At 37.6% G+C, this 27355-nt stretch overlaps 1 protein-coding gene across 5 annotated transcripts in view; it reads left to right on the forward strand.

The window, feature by feature from the left end:
• LOC129779729 (A-kinase anchor protein 200-like) overlaps nucleotides 1–27355 on the forward strand; it is a 249670-nt gene that overhangs the window by 106419 nt on the left and 115896 nt on the right. For all 5 annotated transcript variants that reach the window (XM_055787379.1, XM_055787377.1, XM_055787380.1 and 2 more), the window contains exon 3: nucleotides 24061–24267. In XM_055787379.1, coding sequence (XP_055643354.1) covers nucleotides 24109–24267 — 159 coding nt within the window. In that variant the 5' untranslated portion in view covers nucleotides 24061–24108. The remainder of the gene's footprint in view (nucleotides 1–24060; nucleotides 24268–27355) is intronic.

Raw genomic sequence — 27355 nt, forward strand, 5'->3', positions numbered from 1 at the left:
AGAGAACCGAGTTGAGGGTCTGGCCGTAGTTGAGCAGCTCATAGTGGATGATTCCCTTCCAATCCCACCTAACACAGCAAAACCTTCCTGGCCGTCAATCCGGGCTTGGCGATGGTTTGGGCCGGCTCACCGCACTTCGACCACGACTTTTTTTTGCTTTAGGTTGTCGTATGTGATCCACTCTTCATCACCAGTCACCATCTTTTAAAAAATGGGTCGAGTTCGTTCCGTTTCAGCAGTGCATCGCAGGCGTTGAAATACACCTGGAACAATGACCAAAGTACCCGAAAACTTCACTTTGTTCCTGAAATCGGAAAAAAAAATCACGGAAAACCATTATTTTTCGACCTTTTAGACAGGGTTCACCTTTAAAGCCGTTTTTATGTATTCATATGAGCGAAACTTGAGCCAGCCCATGTGCCATCGAACGGAACAAGTTATAATCGGACGGCGTAACATCTGAGGAATGTGGTGGCTTGGGTACAATTTCTGATTTCAGTGTTTCTAACTAGGTTTCGACGGGTTTTGCATCATGAGGCCGAATATTGTCATGCTGTAAAATCATTTCTTTCGTGCCTCTGCTTGAGTTGTTCCCATTTTTGCACAGTGCACAGTCCCCTTCAGTAACTAAATCCAAACGATTTTTAGCAAAACCGTCCCCCAGTGATGATTTTGTGAAGAAAACTTTCATGTGTTTCCGCTAGAGCAGTTCATCGATGTAAAAACGACGCTCAACATACCTTTATAAGGTATCGAAGCTCATTTCTTTCAAACTGCTCCTAATGCTGAAGTAAGCTTTTTTTGCGTTTGACACAGATTCTCATTAGAGTTGGGCGATCTTGGATTGATATTCAAAAGATTCATTCTTTCCAAAACGATTTCCGTTTTGTTGGATTAATTCTTCGTACTCGAAAAAATCGCGAAAATCAATCTTTTCTTTCGTTTTTTCCGATCCTTAAAATATGTTTTTTTAAATTTGTTCAGTGTACAGGGCGGACCCGATTATATGCAGTATATATATAAAAATGTTCTGTTTGTGTACGCTTCAAAAACTTGAAAGGTTCGGTATCGATTGAGCTTAAATTTTGGCATAATACGCAATCCATTTTATGAATTGTTGTTACGACATGAAAAAACATGAAAACATGGTGTCAGGTAGCTTTTCGGAATCTTTCAGGAGGTGATGAAGGATTATATTTGATGAAAAAGTCCTACGCATATGGTCGAATCTCAAAAATGACAGAATTTTTGATCTTTTCTTTTGTTTCGGGTTCTGTTTGCTCTTATTCAAAAAGTACGCTACTCAGAACGATCCTGTTGCCTCCATTTGAAAGATGGGAAAATTTGGTACTGAATATTGTTGTGAAATTTTTAAACTAGTGGAACTAAGCAATTCTTCAGAAGGAGAAAATTAAAGAGTTAGTGTTTTAGGACGTTTTTAATAATTTTCTCCCAAAAATGTATGAAAAACTTGATTGTTTCTATCAACCAAATTATTAATCTTTAATCGCTCTACAACTGGTTCTTCGATCCTCAACTCCTATCTTTTTAAATTTCGCTGCAATGTCATTTAAAACCAATCCACAATTATATCTTCAGAAAGCACAATTTTGAATCCACTGTACCAAACTTTGTTTTCTTCGGATCCAATAAACTTTCACCTGCCGTTGCCAGCGGAGTTCTCGGCAAATTTAACAACTGAGCAATTTCACGCCAAATCGACCAAAAAACAGTAATTTTTGACCGATTTTTTTTAAAACTTGGTCTTATGATGGAAGCTATACAAAATCACAATTTTTACTATCATATGACCAATTGAAATTACGATTGATTTTTTAAAAGGGTGCATCAAAATCATTGATCTTTCTTTCAAAAAATAGGTACACAAAATCCAGATGTCTGATTGTAATATGATGTTTGTCAAGGTTGATGGAAAATCGATGAACTTTTTAGAGAAAATACATTGTTAAAAAACATCACTCAAAAATTGGATTTAATATTGAAAACTTTTATATCTCAGAACACCCTCCCCCTCTTCGAATTTTTTTTTGTATATTTTTATTGGAAGATCCTATTTTTCATGTTACTTTTCTCAAATGGTTGCGATTTCACAAAGTATTGAAATTTCCGAAATTTTCAAAAATTCATTTCTTCATTATGGTTAGTTCGACACGGCACCACTATACGTCAAACTTTGTTAAATTAGAAGTGTTTTCCAATAAAAATATACAAAACAATTTCGAAGAGGAGGTGTTTTGAGATATGAAAGTTTTTAATATTAAATTCAATTTTTTAGTAGGATTTTTTACCAATGTATTTAAAATGTTATTTTATCTAAATAGTTCATCGATTTCCCATCAACTTTGACAAACATCATATTTTAATCAGACATCTGGATTTTTGTAACTATTTTTTCAAAGAAAGATCAATGATTTTGAATATAACCTTTTAAAAATCAATTGTTATTTCAATTGGTCATATGATAGTTAAAAATTGTGATTTTGTATAGCTTCCATCATAAGTACCAAGTTTTAAAAAAATCGGTCCAATTAAAATGTGATTTTACCTAAATAACGGGTGTTAAATAAAAAATGGGGATTTTTTCAATCACATATAAAAAAAAATTTGTTTTCATCGATTTCAGTATTTTTTATTAATAACATAATGTATTTTCTTCAAAAAAATGTCAGTTGTCAGTAAGGGCCGTGGTCTGCTGTTCGACGCAACTTTGTCGCGATGCTCTCACAAGAACGTTGTACGGCACTTACGTCCATTTTCCGGATACAATTCCGGATTCTTGTAGGCAGTTGCTTCGTGTCCACGGCCCTCCAATTGTTTTTATACACTGGGGCACTGAGTGAGCCAATGACTTGTCGCTGGAGTAGTAATTAGCATTTCCTGGAATATGCGTTTTGGACAGCGGAAAATAGCTTTCGTCGTCCAGAACGAAAGACGTCCCGCGGTATTTTTTGGTCATCCACCGACACTGTGATTTAACCGTCTCAATCTGCTCCTCCGTGTACTCCGGCGACCTCGTCTTCTTCCTGCAGACGATTCCTTCCATCTTGAGGGTCCGATGGATCAATACGTGGGAGCAGCCATATTTCCGACCGGCGTCACGCAGGCTGGTTGCGTCCTTGTTGTCAAACAGCTTCTTTAACGATTCGTAGAACCGTACAATGCGTTCGCGGAGCACGTGCAGTTTCGACGCCATCTTTGCTTTGACTAAATTCAAACTAGCAAAACCAAACGCGCCTACTGTTTCTAGGGAGCCCAAAGAGCAATTTTCTTGGAGAAAGAAAATTTTACGCTCTTTATTTGAGTTACTGAAAGGTATTGAAAAAAATCTCATTTTTTATTTAACACCCGTTAGTTCATTGTTTTTCCAATTGTCAAGCATCATATTTTAATCAGACTTCTGGATTTGGAGTTGGGATTTTTTGAAAGAAAGATCAATGATTTGAATAGGCCTTTTTAAAAAATCAGCCGTAACTTCAATTGGTCATATGACAATGAAAATTGTAATTTTGGGTAGTTTCAATCATAAGTACCAAGTTTTAAAAAAAATCGGAAAGGGTCGGGTTAGCGGTCGCCTGATTTGGTGTGCGAGTGCTTTTTTGGACTTGAAAGATTTTTAAAAAATAGAAAAATAGACTAAAATTCATTTGTTGTTTGGAAAAAATTGAATTCTTATTCTCTGTTTTAATAAAATCGACACGATAAACTTGGTGGCTCCCGTGGCCGAGTGGTTAGCGTCGAAAATTATCAGGTCGGGGGTCCCGTTCTGATCGGGAGATTTTTATCAAAGAAATTTCTTCCGACTTGCATTGTGGTCACGCGTATTCTAGTGCCACTCAGAATACATTCAAGGCGTGTTATTTGGCATAAGAAATCTCAACTAAATACTACTTACTACTAATAGCAATTATGCAAGTAATATCTACGTAGAAACGGCGACATTTTCACTGGGAACGTTAGTACCATTGAAGAGAAAAAGAAAAGTGATAAACCGGAAAAAAAGCATTTGATTTTTAAAAAATCGTTCCGCAAAGTTCGTATTTCTGGAACCGATTTAATCAGTGAATCGATCCCGTTTAGAAATTCGATTCATCAAAATGGATTTTTTTAAAAGGTCGCCTATTCCATATCCTCACCCAGCAATTCCCTTCTATTCTGCGTCTTCGAATATTTTTGGACCACTTTCACGTGGACGGTTTTGAACATCGAAATCGTCGCCTTTAAAGCGACCTCTTAGACACGCATCTCGAAAACTTTTTGGAGCTCTTGAGGCTCTTCAGTCATAGTTTTTTCTCAAATGAAAGAATCCCTCCATGCAAATGACAATTCTTTGGTACAAAATTGGACACTTTCACACAACCCAAAGTAGATGACACTAAAACAAAATCACTAATGTGTCAAAGCGGTTCGTTAAGGTTGGTTAATGACGTTTTATGTCGAAATCGATCAACTCTCACTACTGAAGCAGTTTTTATTAGCAAAGAACGGGAGGTTAGCATATTATAACTAGTTTTAGACAAGCATAGTAAAAAAAATAAAGTAGTTATAATAATCAAATTATTGAAATTTGATCATATACATAGATCGATCATCAAATGTGATTTTCTTCCGAGAGAATATAAGATTAATAATAATTGAATTATAACCTATTATATATGTCAAACTACAAAGATTCACAGTTCCAACATACTAGAAATAGGATACATTGTGTTAAGCGGTAATATGCTGATAAGCCAATTTACTCAAAGTCACAAGGGAGCATCCCACTGTTGCAACAAACAAGAAAAAATGGAAAGGGTGAAAGTGATTCAAGAGCACAATTCAGTAAACACCGTGTATCGATTGGCTTTTCGGGTAGTAGGAGTGAGTGGGCATGAACGAAAGTAATTATGCAAATTGCGCAATTTCCTTTCCTTCTTACTGCAGAGCGCAAGCGGATAATCACCATTTAAATAGAAAAACAATTAACACTTGAGTATTGTAGATTGTGCGATAATAGTATTCCAGAAGAGCCTCGGATTAAACAAATGGGTGTCCATTTAACTAACAGCAGCGGAGCAGGCTTGAGTGAAGTGTTTTAAATAATAAATGCTGAGATGAGGGATGGTTTGAAGTTATTTCTGTAATGATAGACGTTGAACTAATTAGCATATTCTTCTTCCTATCAAGACGTCAGAATCCTTCTCGCCGCAAAGTGCCTTCCGTCAGAAAAAAACTGTCGATCTTCATCAGAAAACCGCCGACTGCTGCGTGGGGAAAGAACCTTTCAATATTATCTCGTCAGTATTATTTTTGGGTTTAATTTTTTTTCTTGAATCGCTGACGGCGTGAAATATGATATGGTCAAATATTGCAGTTTTTCCCTTCATACCATTAGTTTTGAGAGTTGTGAGAGGCTTCTACTGCCGACATAGAATTTTAACTCACTGTAGGTGGTTTATCTTGTTTATTCAGTGCGGCGCTCAAATGCACTCACACAGACCCACGTGGTGGCTACTGGTGGTATCCTTCGCTTTCGCATTCATATTTTAAACCATCTCCAACGAATGGGCAACTTTTTTATCTTATTTTTCGTCCGATGGAACACTGATGAATTTATGCTAATGTGCATCGCGTGAAATGTTATTACACAGTTGGTACTGATGTAGTGGTTGTTGTAGACAAGAATTCGATTCACAGTCGGACCGAATTCGCTGAAATTGGTCTGCTGATAAGGAAATATCGTGTATTTACCTACCACAAACGAAACATTCGGATACTTTTGCAGCGAGTGAAATTGCGGCTCCGCATCGCAGCTGTTGTGCAAGCGTTGTTGTTTGTCCTTTTTTTTCCTGCTAAATTTCCAATCTTCGCCGAATGGCGCAGCAATTCACCGACTTGTGGATGATGATGATGGGCCCGTTGTTGGTTGTATTCTGGTAAAATAAATAATTCACAAAGGTGCGCGCGCGTCCGGATGGCGAATTGACACGCTGAAGAAATAGCAAAAAGCTCGTCTCCGGGACTTTTTCATGAATAATTCTATTTCTGTAGCTAACTTCGGAGCCATCAGTGTGTCGTATCATCGTATGGAAGTCTCCCCTTCTTCCCCGGAGAAGAAGCGACGTAGATTGAGATATAGGATCAAAGCATAGTGTGTGCATTACAAACTTTGGTGGATTGATTATGAAATGGAAACGGCTGGTATTCGGAATGAGAAGGAACATATTGTGACCTTGACTGCTGTTTGTGGGGGAGTTGCGGCGACTTTATGTTTTTGTACTGATGGTATTTTTTAGAAACGGAACTACAAACCCTCGAGGACTTTAGACTTGGACTTTGGAATTCGAAATACAAAATTAGAAATATGGTAATAAAATCGATCAGTCCTTTCGAAAATATAGAGGGCATAGAAGATGATTTGAAAACCCATTCTATCGAACGATAGACAAATTCATTTCTATTTTCGGTTGAGAAAACATTCTCCGATGTGAATACTAATTGTGCACCATTCGATACGATGATCTACAGCCTATGATCAAACACTCAAATATCTTGCGTACAATTGATCTATAGAAGAATTGTCGTAAGGCTTAGTGCACAATTTATGATCGTTAAAAATTCGGATTTGGACCCCCCTTCCTAATGATTGAAAGTTTATACATCACGATGAAGGTTCCGGCATTGTAAAAAAAATATACAAATAATATTTTGATTATATAAAATTGGTTTTATATCGAGAACGATTAGTCGTAGGATAAAACGTTTTTTATATATTTTCCATGTAAAATCGCATTCCATTTTTAAATAACTTTTCTTAAATGCTAATGATTTTGAAAAGTATCGAAATATAATAAATTTGTCAAAATTAATATCTTTATTTTGGTAGGTCCGACCACTATACGTCAAACTTTGTTGTATCGAAAAGTTTTTTTTATTAAAATAACACAAAAATATCGAAGGGGATCCGTTTCTAGCTATAACATTTTTAATATTAAATTAGTTTTTGTTCAGCTTTCTACGATGTCCTTAAAATGTTATTTTCCTAAATAGATAATTAATTTTCCAACATCTGGGATGGGATGGGAACCTTTCTGAGTTCACCAAACACAATGTTCCTTGCAAAAAACTTTCATTGTAGTCTCCAAGTAGCATTTCAAAATCAGGTTTGAGGGGCATAGAATTCTGATGGGCCTTCAACGTTTCAAATTAATTTTTCATAATGCTATTGGGTGTGTAATATTAAATTCCATTTCCACAAGATGGCTCAAGGTGCTATAAATAGTCAACGGTGACAGATGATTTTTATTGGCTCGTGAATTGTCGACATCTGTCAACTAAATATAGTTTACAGGTCTTTGAGTTTTGCACAACAAGTTCAATTTTTAATGCGTTGAAAATGTCGAGTTTCACACCATTTGCGGGAAGTTTTGATTTTTTGTTTCCATTAGAAGAAAAGTGCAGCTGAAGCGCGTCTAATGCGTGTGGAAGTTGAGGGTGGCTCTACACCATCGGATAGATCATGTAGGGAATGTGTTGGATTGTTGTGACTTTAGAGTTAAAGACATGAAAGGTTCAGATCAACCGAAAAAGTTTGAAAACGAAGAATAAGAGACATTACTCGATCAAAATTCGTGTCAAACGCAAACAAAGCTTGCAGAATCGTTGGGATCATCTCGTCAAGCTGTTTCTAAACGACTCAAAGCCGCAGCTCTGTATTTGTTGAGATCAGAAAGGTGTGATCCTCTATGGCATTTGGTCTAATGATCTATGCAGATTTCTACAAGCAACAATTGATTCTTTTAAAGCAAGTTGCCGAAAAACGTCCAAATGCTTTCATGCAAAAAAAAACGGAACGAATTAAGTTGCACACCCAATATTTGTCCAAAAATTTGACTCGGATATTATTGTCTGATGAATCCTTTATTGAAATTCGCAGTGAAAATAATTACAGGTCGGACTCGATTATCCGGAATTTTAGACTCGATTATCCAGAGTATTTTATTTTTGATTTTCGGAAATTTATTGAATAGCTAATATGGGTATCAAAAGACAGGGCTTGACTAGTAGAATGCAGTTATTTATGAAAAATGCAAATCTAAGATGGCGGCCACTACAAAATGGAGGATTTCATATTTTCTTAGAACCCCATCAATATGGGTATCAAATGAAAGGGCCTGACTAGTAGAACACAGTTATTTATAAAAAATTCAAATCCAAAATGGCCGCCACCGCAAGATGGCGCCATATATATTTGTTTCACAATCCCATCAATATGGATATCAAATGAAAGGGTTTGACTAGTAGAATACAGTTATTTATGAAAAATGCAAATCTAAGATGGCGGCCATTACAAAAAGGTGGATTACCTGTTTTCTCAGAACCCCATCAATATTGGTATCAAATGAAAAGGCTTCCCTAGTAGATCACAGTTGCCCAAAATGTATCAAAAGAAAGTTCTCGACTAGTAGAACATAGCAGATAATGAAACATCCAATTTCAAGATGGCCGCAGTCCCCAAATAACTAATTTCTTTTTGAATGGTTTCATTCAGCTTGACCTGTTTCTATGTATGTTTGAATGTTTGTTGGGTGAAATGTGTTGAATGATTGATCTGAAATTTGGAACATACATTTAATTCTACTGTCATTATAAAACTGCGTATTCCATGATCTTGGAAAATTCAATTTGGCCGCCGCAAAAAAATGGCTGAGTTGGCTTGATTTGGAGAATACACTACACTATGAACAACATAAATTCAAAAAGGTCGCCGCCTTAAAATGGTCGATTGTATTTTTTGCAATTCCCTCAATATGGTCTGGCGTGTCATCAAAGATGTGTGAGGCCGAGCGTTGTCCTGGGGGAAAACAACACCATTCCTATTGATCTTTTCTGCCCGTTTCTGGTCAATCGCCTGCTTCAAACGGCCAAGTTGCTCACAGTAGAGAACCGAGTTGAGGGTCTGGCCATAGTTGAGTAGCTCATAGTGGATGATTCCCTTCCAATCTAACCAAAAACACAGCAAAACCTTCCTGGCCGTCAATCCGGGCTTGGCGATGGTTTGGACCGGCTCATCGCACTTCGACCACGACTTTTTTCGCTTTAGGTTGTCGTACGTCATCGACTTTTCATCACCAGTCACCATCTTCTTCAAAAATGGGTCATGTTCGTTCCGTTTCAGCAGTACATCGCAGGCGTTGATTCGGTCTAAAAGATTTTTTTGTGTCAACTCGTGTGGCACCCATATATCCAGCTTTTTTTGGAATCCAATCTTCTGCAAATGGTTCCAAACGGTTTTATGGTCTATACCCAGCCATACCCTGGCCAATCGAGCGAGTACTCACATGCCGGTCTACTTGGATGATTTCAACGATTTTATCGGTTTCCACGCCGATTGGCCTACCAGTACGGGGTGTATCTTCGACAGCCACTACACCAGAACGAAATCGATGAAACCAACGCTGTGCTGTGCGACACTAGTAAATGAAGTTCGAATGAGCTAATATTTTGCATAGGGTATATTCTCGTGCAAATCATCATTTCGCAGTAAACTCCGAATGAAAAATTAAGATAAATATTTTTATTGGCAACCAAAACCATACTTTTCGTCTCGTATTCCGAAAAAAAGTCCCAGAGTGTCGATTTTTGACAAAAAAAATTAACGGGATGACAGTAGATCTCGTAGTTTCATGCAATTTTAATCCTTTCGATACGAGCGTTGTTCGTAGACGACATCAGGGTGATACTGCACATCGATCACACCAGTGCGATAAGCATAGTTTTCGGCGCAGTGCTCCGTTCAGCGGAACGGAGATCTTAGGAAATCTTAGAAAATTTCAGATTCGATTGGTATGCAAAAATCATCAAAATCCGTTCGCAGCAAAAAAAGGTTATTACTATCAAAACTTACATGAAAAACGTGATATGTTTTCTGATGCGGCGTCTGAACTCTAGAACTACTGATAGTTTTCATATACCTATTTCTACCAAACCGATCATTTTGACCAGTGTGATATTTAGTTGTTAAAATATAAGGAAATAAGCTATATTTCGTGGCGTTGTTCAGTGATCATAAAATGTGCACTCACAGGGCTGATGAAGAAGTGATTCGACAGTTATTCCTTTTTTACAGCATGGATGTTCCTGTCTGTTGTGCAAGTTCAAAGACGACAATCATAACTCTGATGTCGTGGGCTTTGTAGAGAGTTTCATCCCCGAATCGTTACGCTCGCAAACGCTCCAATTTTTTCTAACTTTTCTCGTTAAAAATTATAGCAATCTCTTAGGCAATGGGAATCTCTTATTCACTCATTATTCCACTACCGATGCGAGTGGTTGGTGCAGAAGTAAATTAGGAAGACCCAGACGGAATTCGTAGAAAAGCGAACGGCTCTCCTATAATGCGCTTGATAAAGAATTTTCCGTTCATTTTTTATTTGCCCCTCGTATTTTTACCTTTTTTCCGGCTAGACAACCGCCGGACCGCTGTCAAGCCATAATAATTCCCAAACTGTTGGGGAGTTCATTACACCCGAAGTAACACTGATAACTTCAAGCGTGTCATACACTACCGAAGCGGTTTTCTATTCGGTGAATAATTTCCACAGCAGCAGCAGCAGCAGCGGTATCGATTACTGTTCACGGTTGCTCTGGCGCCGAAAAGTTTCTGGTTTGCCGTTATAAATACCCTACACCTGATCGAACAACACCAACAGGTTGCCGTCGGTGGGTAGCATCAGGTCTGCTACCTGCCCCATTACGGATCCATTAATGACGGTTTGAATTATTTTGAATTATAGATTTCATGCCTTCCACAGCTCGCTCGTTCGCTCACTCGCACACACCGATCGTGACAATTTCACCCGTAACATTTTGTCCCGAAAACCGATACATTAGATGAGCGATTGAGCGATCATTGAGGTGGAATGTAACAAAAATACGAACCCGTTTGAGATTTGTTTTATTTTGCGGTGAGGTGTTCAGCAAATTGGTATGGCTTCCATCATTCATCACTAACTGCTCGATTTGGCGGTTTCGATGTGCTCTGTAATAGAGTATTATCTTCACTGATTCAGAATCGGTGCATCCGAAGGACAGCGTCTGGTCTGGTGACTCGGTATTGAAGCGGTAGGAAAATTTTGGTTCGCCGCCACCGCCCCCTTTTAAAACCCTTGCAGTTAGGTGAAGCGAATCGAAAAAAGTACAACCTTTCACGCTTGATATATAAGGCCCACATTTCGTTTTGTTGCCTTTCCGCGCGCACTGCGCCTTCCACCGAGCACGTGATTTTCCGCGTGGATTCATCTAACGGTTTATTTTCACCTCGTGGTGTTCTATTTGAAACACTTTTTGCATTGGCGATGGTCATGGAACAGAAAGAAGAAAGTCTTGCGGTCTCTTGGGTGGTGTGCAGCGAGAAAGTGTCGACGAACCGAATGGAGAAAATTGCAGGGATCGAAAGCGCCAAGACGTAGCCGAGATTGACCTTCTAACGGTAACAAAGAAAGCGAAGTATGGTTACACGGTCAAATCTTAACCGATTACTTTGCATGTACACAGTGAATTCCCTGCGGAGCATTTTGGATCAACCTAGTAGCTTAATTAACAGTTCAGAAGTCAAAGTTTCTTGGGGTGGTGGGTGTGTGCGTGTCGTCTCTATTGATTGTAATCTTGCTTGAATTAACGTGTTGATTTTATGTCGAATTCTTTATTCCATGGGCAACTAACACAATGTTGAATGGCGAGGCAAACCATAGACTTGTTAACTCGACAAGTGGTTGGAACAAATCTTTCAAGCTCGTTCGCTGGTTTTGATCATAATACTTTAATCCAATAGTGGGTACACATTTTGCTCTGTTTTTCCCTATCGTTACGGATTTATGTCTGCCGGTAGCTAAACGTGTAATTATTTTCCTTTCTGAACACAGACATTACCGATTCGGCACAGAAGCCCATCCCTTCCGATCGAACACACATTTTATGGCACAATTTTACGATAGCCGGCGGCAGCTATATCGTCTAAGACACGCTTCTACGCCCCTTCGATTCGTATAAGTCATCGTGTTCGGTGGAATAAAATTGAACTGAACGACCTTTGTGCAATCAAATTTACTTTTCCCCTCACTTTTATGAGAAATGAAAATATCACTACCGGCGAGAAAAAAATATTATTACCATCTCTATCTTCACGCTAGAGCACACATGGCGCACACATCGGCCCCATCTCTGAGCCGGATATCCGGAAGTACCAATTCTTGAAGAAAAGTTGTGTTACCGGTTTGTTGTGGATGCCCTGCGTGTGCTCTGCCCCGCTGGGACAGTGAACGCGTCATCAGCAGCAAGAATTATCAAAGTTTAGAAAGGAAATTATTAATGGGAAGGAAGGAGGGGGTTAATGGGAGAGAAAGCGGGTTGGGTGTTGTTCTATCAACAACCTGCTGCTAGTTTCGATAGCAATCCACACACAGCAAGAGCCCCTAAAAGATGATGGGGAGAGAGACTAGAAAGAGGATATCATGTACGTGACCTGAAGCACTAATCAAAATGAGCGGTTGTGGAATGCCACGCAAATAGGCGTCGTCACGAGACGATGAAGTGTGAGTGTGTGTGTGTGTGCGTGTGGTGTTAGCAACAGTTTGTGTCCTCGATCCGTTTATGAACGCCATTTCGTTCAAATTGTGGTCGAGTTCATAAGAGCTGGTATAATTTACCAAAATCTAAGTATAGCCCTGCAGATAAGTTTTTGTCAAGAATGAATTAATTTCATGGTACGTTTCTAGCATGCGATACTATCGTAAACCATTCATGGATATATGACCATTAATAAATATCACCAAGTGATTGCGTGTAATTTATTCTAGGTATTGAAATAAATTCCAATAGGAAATAAAATTGCATTGAAAAAGGAATTGATTGTTATTAAAGATAACAATTTTTCTATACTACATTACAAGAACTATTCGAACTATCAATATCTAGTAGCTCAGATGCCAAGATTTTTTTCAACCTCAGTTCAAATTCGTTTCTAGGGGACGTGAAAAATTACTTAAATTTACGTATTATTAAAACACCACATAGCATGTAAATAAGCACATTGATCTTAAGGGGGTAGTATACTATGGAAACATGAAAAAAATTAAAAAATATATTTCTTGATATTTGAAAAAAATTAATTTTAGTGAACGTTTTTGTCTCGATTTTTGAGGCAAAACGCATTTTTTTTACAGTCAAAAAAAAAACAACGTACGATGACAGGAAATATATCCGGGATTACGTAAAAAAACATTGGTTAAAATCGGTCCAGTAGAAAAACTTGTAGAACTCCCACCAGATTACAAGGTTTTGACTGCAAGGGTTCAACAAATCGGTTGCGGCTATTCAGGGGACAGTCCAATTGACACCAATATATTTTTTGGTTTGTTAAGTAATATATACCTAATAAAACTGTGATATCAGATAAATCATAGTGATTTATTTTCTCGTCGAAAAAAAATGGCGAAAATCACATGCTTTTCATGATGCTCATAGTGTAGGGGAAGTGGGGGCATAGTGGTCACCCTAAGGAATATGCCCATTTCCAGCGTCCACATATCGATTCGATTCCCGTTTCTCGAAGAATATTATAATTCGACTCATTGTTCTTCAAGATAGCAAACGGTTTTTGCTATAAAAATTCAAAATAGTACACTTTTCATCGTTAGAAAAAAAAGGTGTAAAATCGAACTTTTTTTTTTTGCTTGGAGGTAAAGTGGTCAGCTAGTGGGGGCAAAGTGGTTACTCGCACATGTCAAGCTAAATGGGATAGATAGATACGTGTATGAAATAAGCTTGACGTATTCACCTAGAGTCTCAATTTAATTTTTCTCATGCATACAAAAATGTAGAAAGAAACACATAACGTTCCGCAGAATATTGGCTTCGTTAAGTTGGAGTGGCATATTTTTCCAGGGAAACCTCTTCAAGAACAGAATGTGACGAGGTATGTCAGCTTTAGTAAACAGAACATTGTAAGTAAATAACACCTATGGCCACATTGCCTCCAAAAACGAAATAAATCTCTATGCTAATTAATCGCTGAGTTTGAACAAAATATCCTCTCCTGATGATTTGTCCAACATATCAGATTGCATATACTAAATTTCACGTGAAATTCCATAGATACAATGCGCACAGAACTACGGCCCAATGGCTATCGATAGAGAAATTTTTGTGTTTATTCATATTTTGACATTTTGACAGCTCTACTGAAGTAAAGAGTGACTCAAAAGTCATTGAATTCTTCAAACATAAGGTGACTATCAATACGGTTTCAATAGTCAATAGTTATACTACCAAACAAGCAGGTGACCACTTTGCCCCCCCCCATGATCAATTTGCCCCCACTACCCCTACTACCCCCTTAAAGTTCAGAAAATAAAAAAAAATAGCAATCGCAATTGATATCATCTGCTTTAGAGTATTACACATGCGCTGCAACGCACTTATGCTAACGTTTGATATAGTTTTTGAAACAAATTGAGCACCGAGGTGAAATTGATCAAGCGTACCAATGAAACCGAACTGAAATTTTTGAAGGTATGATTTTATTGAATTCAAAAATATTTCCATATGAGACGTTCAATAATCATCTGTAGATTCTTTTCGTCAGTGGTTCCCTTCGAAACGCTTGTAAAATTGCATACAAATTTATGCTTTTTCTGAACAGCATTTTCGTTTGCATTTTTGAGCATGGTGTTGAAAATATGTTTCTTATATTTTCAACACTTCAAAGCGATATTAATAGACGCTATACACATCAATTCGAACCTAACAGATTCTTTACGAGTAAAAACAGTTATCAGATAGTAACAAATACTATTGAAACAAGCGAATAAGATCTATTTTACAAAGAAGCACCATGAAGACAACTTTTTCTTAACCGTACAACCAATTTTGCGACTTAGTTTTTTCGGAAACGGATGACCGAACTGGACAAGCTTCATTTGAAAGTTTTACCGGAGTCGGTCCACGTATTCCGGAGATATTTCCGGAACAAGTTCAGGGGCCATGGATTCCAGAATCCAAAACTACCGAATTTTTTAAAAATAACTCATTTGTAAAGAATTCAAACAGATCAGAAAGGCTCGCGAATTTTTAAATAAAATAGAGTTATATTTCAAGCAAATTTATTATCTTCTTCAAAATATGATCCATCTGAAGCAACACACATGTGCCGACGCTTGACCCCATCCTCCATGCATCCCTTATACCCCGACGAATGGATGACCTTTAGTTCCCTCGTCGCATTCTCTTTGATCTCCTCGATCGACTGAAATTTTTTTCCACGAAGTGGTAACTTCATCTTGGGGTACAAAAAAAAGTCGCACGAAGCCATATCAAGTGAATACGGTGCTTGCTTGATGGTATTTATTTGATGTTTGGTCAAATAATGCAGTGCGATTCGGGATCGGTGCGATCGCGCGTTGTCATCATGCAAAATCCATGAATTGTCGGTCCACATTTCCGGTCGTTTGTGACACTAGACAGACACTAGTTATTGGATAGCTCTTAACCTGACAGATTTGCGTCTTAAGGTCGTATCAACATAAGGGAAAAAACCGGTCCCTGCTTGAACGGAACGTTTAAATAAAACAGTTAATGGGTCTGAGCCTAGGGGCACGGACGGGATCATGACATAAGACTGTGATTGTGTGTAGTAATTGCATTTAAATTGAGTTTTTCATTGTTCAAAATCTGTATTTTTTCTCTTCTGATACATCAAATAGACGCCCTGGAAAAACCGTTTCCTGTGTGTACTTGAATCTTTTAAACGGGTTCGGTACCGCATTCTGTTCAAAAATATACACAAAAATTTCATTAAAGCCATTACTACCCTTTTCTTCTGTTTATTCAATCATGTAGAAGAAGACAAAGAGTCATGATGTATCATTTTTGAACACAAGTCTAAATAGTCTAGAACAACATAAATATAGAACTGAGTCAAATCAATCTATGACTACAAAAATATATTATGGATAAAAATAGCATTATCTCCTTCGTTCCGGAACATTGTTTGTAATAACTTTATAGCCCTGTAAGATCGCGACTACTCAAGCTAACATAATCTGATTTACGTGGGTATACCCTTTCGATCTTCTAAATCAGCAGCCATTTAAATTCATTTATTGCCTTTTTACATAACCAAACAACATACTCGATATTATGACATCCTGTACCACAGTTACATAAATTGTTAGTAGTGAGACATACACGATAAAAACATGAATTGAGCACAAATTGATTGGACAACATACAATATAATATAAAATTAATGCCTATTATCGGTAAATGGAGAATAATTCAATCTATGCATCAACTCACATTATGAGCTAACGCCCGAATTTAGGTAAAAAGATTGCTCGTTGCGTCGGGGAGGGAGCGAGTGGATAGTGCAATCGAAAGAAAACATACCTAATGAAATCGTCAAATTGTTAACTTTCTTTACTATATTCACTGTTTCAAGCAAAAAAAAAAATTCTGGATAAATTTCCTGCCTAATGATATATAACAAAACATATGTCGCAATAACCATTTTGAGTAATATGCGTTTGAAAACTCTTAATAAATCGTTACTTTTTTCGTAGAGTGACCCCCCTATATAGAAATCAAAGACATAGTCCTATGTCAAACATCCCGGAACTTTCTGATCATAGTATACAACCTCATTGACGTAACCTGTATATGTTCCGGATCAGGTTTCCAAGAGAAGTGACCACTTCATGGTTGGTTTGTCAAAACTAGTTCATTGGTGATCATTTCAAGGGTTTTTGGATTAGCCAGGTTTCTGTATGACCTGCAGATCGAACTTTAGATTGAGATATGAGAAAGGCACACCTATACTTAGATGGATTAAATCAGATTTTGTATTCTCAAAACCATGAACATCATTCGTATCGTAGGCACAGAAAATCCAAGAAAATCCAAGTAGAGATGGTATTAACGTTCCCAGTGAAACTTTTGCCTTCTCACCGTAGTGTTACTTGCGTCATTTTTATTAGTAGTACTAAGTTGAGATTTCTATGCACATATTACCCTAAAAAATAATGAAAAAAAAGATTGATTAATTTCACCCTAAAGCCAAGTTTGATATTTTCCGCTTACAATGTACAATGAACGTTTAAGGAAATTTTTCAACGAAACATTTTATAACGTTTTGTGACCTTAGCACCAGGTTTTGAAAATAACTGGGTATGAATAAGGAAGAAAACTTCAGAAATATTAACATTTTTTTCTGATCAATTTCCCCCCAATTTTCCCCCCGTTTACGGTACTTGATTTTCGATAGATATATTTACGATAATATTTACCAATCTGAAAACTATGCGATTGATGAAATGAGAAAACTTGACATTACTTTCTCATTAAATTGGAACAAAATAAATGTATACATGAGCCTCAGTAATTATCAAGTGTAATTAAGAATTTATACAAATTACTTACAAATACTAAAGTAAGTAATTAATTTTTGGAATTAATTTTAAAATGGTAAAGTAAAGATAAAAATATGTCCCCGAAAGACGCATTCAAAAACTTTGGGTGGGTTACACCTAAAATACAATCGCAAGGTTGACGTAGGACTACCGTTTTCTGAGTAGTCATTTGAGTGTATTGATTAAATTACTCATTAAACCAGTGATTGAATGAAACAATTCCAGAATTCAAATGCAAAAAATCCCAATTTAGGTCAATTCATGCATTGTGATAGATTACTTTCTCCGTTGCATGTCGTAAGGCATGATACCTTGTTCAATTCATTCATTTCTCGTGGACTTCCAAAATGTGTGAACGCCAGAATGGCTAAACGATCAATGTATTTTACATTTCCCTCTGAATTTATTGCATCTCCCAAGTGTACGTACTTCTCGAACCGCAAACTTGCTTGATTGATTGAGCTCCAGGCACTCAGTTTTAATTTTGACATGTAAGTTGAACGCATGTTGTTCAATCGACGTTATCGACGTTATCGCAGCAAATTGTTATCAACATTTTGCCAAACGGTATACGTAGAAGTTCAGTGAGCTGAAGACATCATAGGATATTTTCGGATAACCGAGCCAAAGCATTGTGTTCATACCGCTTTTGAAATCTGCACATATTCCCGAGGGTAAAGATACCGATTTCCCCTGGCTCATTGGTTTTGAAATCTGTGTTGAAGAAACTTATTCCGATCTTCAGAAAAGTATGCGAATACAAAAATACCTGCACCTTACATCAAATTAATGTTGTGAATGAAGCTGGTGACTTTCTACCAATCTATCTAAATCCGATTTAATATTGGTGAGTTGAATCATTAAATATCCGCGTTCGAACGGTTTCGTTGTTCATCTTCAATATATGGAACATAACCTAACAACAGAGCTCCATTGACAGGTAATGCAAACTCGCCCAACTGGAGAGAGGATCTGTTGGTCTGTAATAATACTTTGTCATTTCGTCTCTGAACGATGTCATTGCTCAAAGTCATTTTTAGTAGAAAGTACGTACCTAATATTTTGTAGCTTATTTTACTACGCATTTTTGTAAGTGTAAGTACTAGTTGTTTCAGGTATGTTCACGAGTCTACTCATTGATAAACTTGCATGTAGTCAATATTGTATAGAAAATTTGCATTATACATCAATCAGCGTAAAAACCGAATATTCATAATTTTCGGTGACAAGAGGTCGGTGTTAAGTCAGAGGGGACCAAGTCGCAAAATTAGAAATTTAGAGTTATTGATTGAATTGATTGATTGAATTATTGAATTATCAGATCTGAAAAATCAAGCATACAGCACTTATTTTGAATGATCAATGAAAATCCTTTATATCACCAGGCTTCAAGCTTCTCGAAATCATGGAAATGTCACTTGAACCGGTCTGACTTAACACCGACCAAGTATCCTGAAGTAATAGAAAATATGCTACGCGTAACTAAATATCTCTTAAATGATTTTTCAATCACTTCATTTTAGTTCACATTATTCAGTTGTGTGATCACGTTGTCATTTCTTGAATTAAATTAGTCGATGAGTTGTTTGGACTTGAATTTGATCATGACTTCATTCGTTCTACTAAAATATTAGTCATTATTATAACAAGTTGCTTCACGTAATACAACTTATACAGTATCAAGAAAGTTGCAAATAAGAACTTGTGTTCATTAATAGGGGTCGATTTTTAGACCTCGTCGACCCCCAGAATCAATTTTCGTTTGTGTCGACCCCTTGGAAACCGAAATCGACCCCAAGGGGTCGGTATCGACCACTTTGAGAAACCCTACTCTACAGTAATGGAGCTCTGGTTTGAGCTGAAGGCAACAGAATTGGCTTATGCAGCGTACTTTTTAGTGTAGAGCCAGTTTGAGGCAACAGAGTCCAAAACAAAAAAAAAGTTCTCTAACTCTGTCATTGTTGAAATTCGAGCATATGCGTGGAAGGATTTTTTTCATCAAATATGATCATCTATATCCTTATGAGAGATTGTGGAAAAAAATATTTTTTTTCATGTGAGAAAGGTGTTTTCTGACATTAAGGAGATGAATCAAAAATAAAATTTTTCTTTTATATACAAGAAACGAAAAATATATACAGTAGAACCCCGATTATCCGCGGAATAGTCTGGCTCGCTCAACGCGAATAACGAAAATCGCGGATAATGCAATAATGGACTAAAAATGAGTTCCAAACATGAAAAGAAGATATTTCAGCATGAAAACTAGTTTTTATCAATACAGAAATCATTAAACTAGCCATCTAGAAGGTCGTGCACACCAGTAGTCAGATAATGTGAAAGCCATGGCCAAAACAAAAGTACATGAGCGTATCACTCACAGACAAATTCCGGGAAGGTTTATGGATTTACTATGGAACTCGCTGTCGCGCATAATCCGCACCGCGGATTATCCGCTCGCGAATAATCGGGGTTCCACTGTGCATAAAAAACTAATAAAAAAAAATTTTTTTTGACCCGATTATATACAGGATTCAATTGTATACGGTGAAAAGTAATCCAAGACTGTATATAATCTAATCCGCCCTGTAATGTTAATTGATTTCTGAAAAAAAATTAATCAAATCTTGTATTTAAATATGTATGAAATATGTTAATGATCTTTTTTGTAATAAAAATCCTCAATAACTTACATTTGTAATTTGTAAATTTGACTCTAGTATCTGAAATCGGAATATGAATCTGGAATCGGAAATTGCAATCATCTCATGTTTGGAACGGAATTTTGAGCATCCTCGAAACAGCCCTAAAAGAACGAAAATAAATGATGAAGAAGCGAGATTTCTTTATTTTTCGCACGCTTTAGAAGTAATGGAGCCTGATTTACTTCCACATTCGTCTTGTGCATTTCTGTCAATGTAATTGCCCCGGCTAACTATTATATGAACCCACCTTTAGAATATGATTAAGGTATTCTCCAATTCTTGTTACCGAATATTGAATAGGCATTGCTGGGTTGTATGTTGTGGTTTACTCTTAACTGGATCTCCGATTTATATATTTCACTGAAAGCTCAGAAACAACTGCAAGGAGTGCCACCTCCGCTTCTCAGCTCCCTGTCAGAGATGTATGCCATTGCGATTATAAAAGGCAATGGTTCGAATGGTAAATGGCAGTAACATTAAGGCTCTCCGTAGTTTATAAGTCATCCCACAGCCGCCTGCAGCACAGTATAAATAGATACGGAAAAGAGCATTATTATTATTATTTTATTGTGCCTATCATCATTAGCTGTGTTCGCGGAGATCGGAGTTTTTTTTATCCCTGGGATGAGTGGTGGCGGAGGGGAATATTATTATTCAGACTGTGTGTGTGACGTTTCCGTTCCGCGCACTTAATGATGGTGCAAATAGTTTTGCCGAGTTTAAAATAGTACAGAACTTAGACGCAAATGATGGGCACCCATTGTGTGCATTCTATCTATACATTCGTTCTGTTAAATTGTCGATCAAAGGCAACCAAAGCATGAACAAGGAAAAAACAAAATTAGTTCACCACCGGTGGTTTTCATAGAATTCCGAGTTTTATTATATTTGATAAATCTCGGTAAAAACTACGGTGGTAACAGCTCTAACGCTCAGTTGCTGTTATTAGTGCTTTACACTTTTCATTCAAACTGGACACCTAGGCGTGAACTATGTATGTTAAGGTCTGATTTGAGAGCAGGTTTATTTCATTCATATAATACGAGGAATGTATTGAATACATAACCTAACGGTGTGGGAAATCTCCGTTATTACTTTTTATGTGGTGTAATCCTAGAGGAATTTCGCTTCCTCAGAGTGATATTTTTTGTATAATTGTTTGGAAATAGACAAACCATTTCTTAGATGATCATTGACTCACATCGTGTGTGTCATTATTAATTTCACAGCGACAGTTTGCTCCGGAGACATCCAGGGCATTCTCATTTCACACTGTATCAAATTCCATTACATCTCTGTCCATGGCTTAGTGCAAATGTTCATAATTCTTCTTTTTCCCCGACACTTGGCCACAGTGCATTTCTCACTTCGAATTAGCGTCATGCAGCTGGAATCATCCAGCAACTACGTTATGTTGTTTTTCCTATGACTTTCGTCGATTGAGGAAAAATGGGATTAGCAGTAGTTTCGATTAAGAATATGTTAATTAAAATAATCCCATTAGTTTGTACACCCAACCAAACCAAACCTGTTGAATATCATACGAAGAAAATCTTAATTATATTGCCCTTCCGGTGCCCCGTTCTAAATTTATAATTGAAACTCGTATATCAAGAACAGGAATCGATTTATAGTCAACTACGAGACTCACATGTAATGATTTTCAATAATATAACGGGGAATATAGATTCATTTTGATCGCACTCTTCCATTGGAATCATCTCTTCTTTGAGCGCCGCCGGGTTCAACATTTCTATCTGATAAACGAGATAAACCTGGCCGGTGTGTGTTTATATTTCTTCTCGCGCCGGTCTGCCGGCTTGATATATACGCGGCTTGGAGCCTCTGGTCAGTTTATTTTATTCGATGGTTGTATTTTATACCCCCTAGCTTTATTGCTTGCTCATTAGGCGGCGAGCTGCTCTGGTAGTGGCAACCTAATGCCAGATCAAAGATTTGAGATGAGAAATTTGTCAAGTTCGGTCAATCCGACCAACAAAACCAGTTCAGTAAAAGATTCTCGACGACAAATTCTGATCATGTTGCTGGGCAAATCGCTTCAGCATCGATGTGCAGTGTTAAACTCTATTTGATGATGTTTAAAATTGATGCAAATTAGTCAGTTCATGGTGGGAAAGTTTTCACGCTGTACATACAATCAATCGCAAAATTAAGTATACACCCCGTTCTGGTTTCACACATTTCTAGACACTGTCCTAACGTAAGAACTTCTGTACACACACAACACGCGGAACGCGACAGGACACAACACTTATGGTTCTTACAAACATAAAAAGAATGGTAAATTTACCTTTTTAGTCGACCGGTTTCGGGCTCGATGCTGCCCATCTACGGGACGATGTCCGACTGATTACACAAAGCTTCGCTTTGTCAAGTTGTCAAGCCGTTCTGGTTTGTTATTTTTGAGTTTTTCGGGATTCAAAAGTAAATAATGAAAAGCCACTCATATTCATCGTAAAATTGATCCTTTTCACTGTCATGTAGGGATAAGAAAAAAATTAAAATGGTCACATTTCTACTTCATGTTTAAAAAACAAACAAAAAAAATCTTCGATTCAGACGATGCAAAGTTGAGTGCACAGTTCAAGTTTATCTTAGAAATAAAATTAAAATCAGTTCATAAATGTTAACAGATAATATGGCCCCCCTTTGGCGTCCAGCACTTCCTGCAAGCGACGAGGCGAGATTTGTGGTCGCTGTAGACGGAAGTGCCTCCCAGATCTCCGTAATCGACGTTTCGAGTTCCGCTTTGTTCCCAGGATTTTTATTCTTCAGATGGCTCTTGATTTCCCACCAAAGATACTTAGTAATGTTGAAGTCCGGTGATTTCGGAGGTGTTTTGTGTTGATTGGGACGTTATAGAGCAGGGATTCCCGCATGATGAGGTCGGTTTGCTTCGGGTCATCATTCTGTTGAAAGTAGTAATCACACTATTTGTCCTTCATCCGATTCAAAGAGATTGGCTTTCATCTCATCCGTATGAAGGACCTTGTTCCAGAACTCTTTAGGTCATTTTACATATGCCTTAGCAAACTGTAGTGGTTTTTTCATATTCGCCTTTGAGATGAAAAGCTTTTCACGGCCATCAAGACTTCTCAGATTGTTGCTGTTTGCTGCTCTCCGAACAGTATCTGTGCTGACAAGTCTTCCAATGAGGCTGACTACTTCGGTAGTCATTTTAGGAATGTTTGTTTTAGAGTTTTTTCGAAATATTCGCACAATTACTCTTTCATCATCAGAAGACAGGATACGTTTGTGTCTTCTACTCGGGAGATTTTCCATGGTTCCTTCGTATTTCCACTTGTATATGATTTTCTTTGCTGTATAGTGGGTTCTTCCGACTATATCTGCTATTTCCTGCAAAGTCTTTCCACGTCAATTCATATTTATTATCATTGTACGTGTAACAATATCGCTTTATTTCCTCTAACTTGCCATTTTGATAAAAAACTTTTTCAAACATCAATAAAAAACAAAAAACAACACTGCCCAAGCAGTGGTTGAGTGTTGACACCAATCACTAACGAAAAAAACTACGCTAATTCGCAAAGATCTTACTTACAAGGTTGATTTGTTCGGAGAAATTCTAGGTGTACACTCAATTTTGCGATGCCTAGAATAGAGATTGTTTTGAATTTTTAGGAATAAACAATTAGCAGAAAACTTTTCCCAGAATTTTATTGCACGTGCAGCTAGTTAATTGTGTGAGTAATTAATATGCATCAAAAGAATCAATGTATTCAGAATATTTTATACTTAATAAATGGAAAGTATCGTCAAGTAGCATTTGTACACTCAATTTTGCGAGAGACTGTACCACTCTGTTTGCTAATTCGATAATTTTTGTTTCCTTTATCTCTACTTTCCAGAAAAATCCATCCCAACCAGAACAAACGTAAAAAAATTTACCGGCAGCCATGGGTAAAGCACAGAGTAAGCGTTCGGTTGACATAACTACAGACCCGGCAAAGGACGGAGTGGTCACAGAGGGTGCCGGCAAGTTGGAAAAAATTGAAGACGTTGATCAGCTCAAACCACAAGTCAATGGCGATGCACAACACACTGAGGGCGAAGCGGTAAGTAGATTGCGCACTCAAAAGAGCACTCAATTGGACTGTTCTAAATTATTATTTCCTGATATTGGCAATCTAAATTTGGCTATAATGATTTGGCTTTATAGCATTAGTGAAACTACTGGCACGGATAATTAATCCCGCTTCTCTTTTGCCACCAAGCATCCACTGATATTTTCTTCGGTTTATACATACAGTGGAGTCCCTATTATCCGCAAAAGCGTGTTCCATAGTAGTTTTAAAAATGTTAAGGTTTTCATTAGGTTGTCCACAATTTCGTCATTCGTGGAGATTTTTCCACTCAATTCCTCAGTTAATCGGGATTATATTGTATTAAAATTATTCTTAAGTAGTAATCATCCAGTTTTAGTACCAATGGAGCTATTTGGGGTGGCTATTTTGGACACTTTTTTCACCGGGTGAAGTTTTTGAACTTGTCTCCCTGTTTGAGATCCAACCCGGCATCATCGATGCAATCGCTTTGATATTGATTTTGTAATTCCTCCAACGATTATCCAACCAAAAATGATGCATTCTTAGGAGGCTCATAAGAGGGGCACTTCACTCTCGTTTTGCAGCTTTTGGGAGGGAATTCTCTTCGTAGCTGACCTTATCCCCGCATCACGGAACACTGCTCCGAAGAAACCCGGAAAATGATTCCTTCTGTATTGGATTTAGCCGAATATTGGATAGAATTGGAACGATTTGTAAGTATACAAAAATATCCGAAGGGAACAAGCTGGCTCACATAAATTTGAAGTTGAACAAAAAAACTACGTCGAGTTTTCTATGTTACTTCTTTGTTATTACGGAGTCTAAAAAACCTACTGCTTGGAATTAATTTATATTAAATTTTCGTTGACTCATTTTGAATCTCATCTCATCGAGTAAAGTGTATCGTCTCTCCCGTTATGCATTGAGACCATTTGGCCATGGTTGACTCGAGCCACCCAATTGCATTTGATAACTGGTCGTCGTCTTAACACCTCAAAATGCCGAAGTTCGGATTGAGCTGCGATTGCAGACAGACGCGTTTGGGATCTGTGCTATTCCTCACAGTTTTCTGATTTAAAACCAAGTGCTTCGGTTTTACGAGAAAGTGATACGAAATAAAGAACGGATTCAGTGGAGTTTTTCGAAACTTTTTAGACAACTAAAGAAGCAATTGATTTATGCAACTGCTGAAAACTATTTTTTTTTCCAAAATATATATTTTTATCAAGGCTCATATGGCGTCATCCTGACGGGGCCGGAGTTCATTATTTTGACAGTTTTTCTTATTATCTATGTTAGTAATATGTAACCGATTACTCGCGGTCGGCTCGAGGTTAGTATTACAAGTGTTCTCGTAATTGGGATGTTGCTGTCTCCAATGCTCTGTACGTGTGCCCGACACGGGATACTTCCTATTGGGATGCAGTTGACCATTAATCAGCAACGCCCCCCTAGTATGTACCCCATATCTAGCGTGGTGCGTCTTCTCGACTCGAGGAATCCAGGATAGAATGGTCACTAACCGGCGCAATCATCAGTTCATGTAGAGTTGCCATGAGCGGTACAACCTTTAGCTCTTGTTGAATGATCAGTGGACTGCACAACCTTTAGTCCGTGTATCTGTAAAGAGTGTGTGTATGTATTGCCACGACTAAGTAAAAGTTTATAGATCGGATAGGAGGGATATGAAACAGGGACACAACGAAGGAAACATCATTAAACGTTGACATCGGTGTTTCTGAGGAACAGGTATAGAACTATATTGTTTTTGCATGACGATTGCGTAACATGGAGAGACATTTTTTTTGGTACAGTCCGTCATGCTTTGGAATACGCAATTTTTCTTCGCGTTTGTGTGTGCTTGCAAAACAGATAGTGAAGTGGCGGTGAAATGAAATCTACTGAAAGTAGAAGATCAAAGTTTATGAGTTAAATCTATATTAGGCATTTTCGCCTCATGTGAACTCGGACCGCTTTCCAGTTGACTCGGTCATTTTCATACTCCATCATGTTTATTTTTCTTCCACCGAGTGATGCAAGCTATAAGTGTTAGTGTGTTCGTGAGTCGTTCATAATCAGAGCGGGATCGTGTGTAAATAGCCATTCACACACGGCAGCAAGAGAAATAATCGAATTTTATTCGAGTGGTATTATCACGATGATCGGAGACATAATAGCTGTACAAGCAGTTAAATTGTCAAGCAAGTATATCCCACAGCTAAGTTTTTTCTATCTTTCTAATCAATTCTAATCAATTTTATCTTTTGTCATACATTTTATCCAAAAGTTTAGATTATTTGGTTATAATTCGTTAAAATTCCTTGTATATTCTGATGGGAATTGTGTAATTGTGTAGAAGAAAAACTCCAGCCCGGTGCATACTAACGAATAAATCTCACTCATATTCCCACAGTCATCTAACCTTCGATTTGCTTCATTTGCCTTTGAAAACAAAGTTTTAAAAACACAAGAATCGTCACGTAGGAAAATGTTTTGAGCATGTCCATTATTTTCCGTCCTTGATAGAATAGAATTTTACTTATTTTTGTTGAAAACCTAGTCGTAACTTTTATGTCCTTGAGTAACACAAAATTCGAAAAATGTAAAAGTTTTACGGCTTACAAAATATTATGTAGTAATCATTCTGTGAAAATTGAGAAAAAATTAGAATTAAATTACAGTCATTCATAGAAAAGAATTCATCCCATTTCGCCGAATAGTTGAGAGTTCACGTTTTTAGAATCACATCACTTACCGCAGTGAATCCTGATTTTTCTTAACCATTCCCACTAACAACTATCCTTTTCATGATAAATGCTAGGGAACCACGCTATAGAGGCGACCCTTCTGGCCTTCGGGTGGCGAATATCATACTAACATTCCTTCCCTTCCCCTGGTGACTGTAAGGACGTAGCCGGCGTCGTTTATTGACCATTTAAAGCTCGAATCACCGAAAATTGCACAACGAGAATGATTTGCTAGTCACTAGAATGATCACGGAGAGCAACTACGAATTGTACCCAAGCTCAAACTCAAGCTCGGTCTTAACACCTCAAAATGCCCTACACCCGGTCAAGTACAGAATATGGCCTTCGAG

The sequence above is a fragment of the Toxorhynchites rutilus genome, chromosome 3, assembly GCF_029784135.1.
Source record: "Toxorhynchites rutilus septentrionalis strain SRP chromosome 3, ASM2978413v1, whole genome shotgun sequence".
Lineage (NCBI taxonomy): Eukaryota > Metazoa > Arthropoda > Insecta > Diptera > Culicidae > Toxorhynchites > Toxorhynchites rutilus.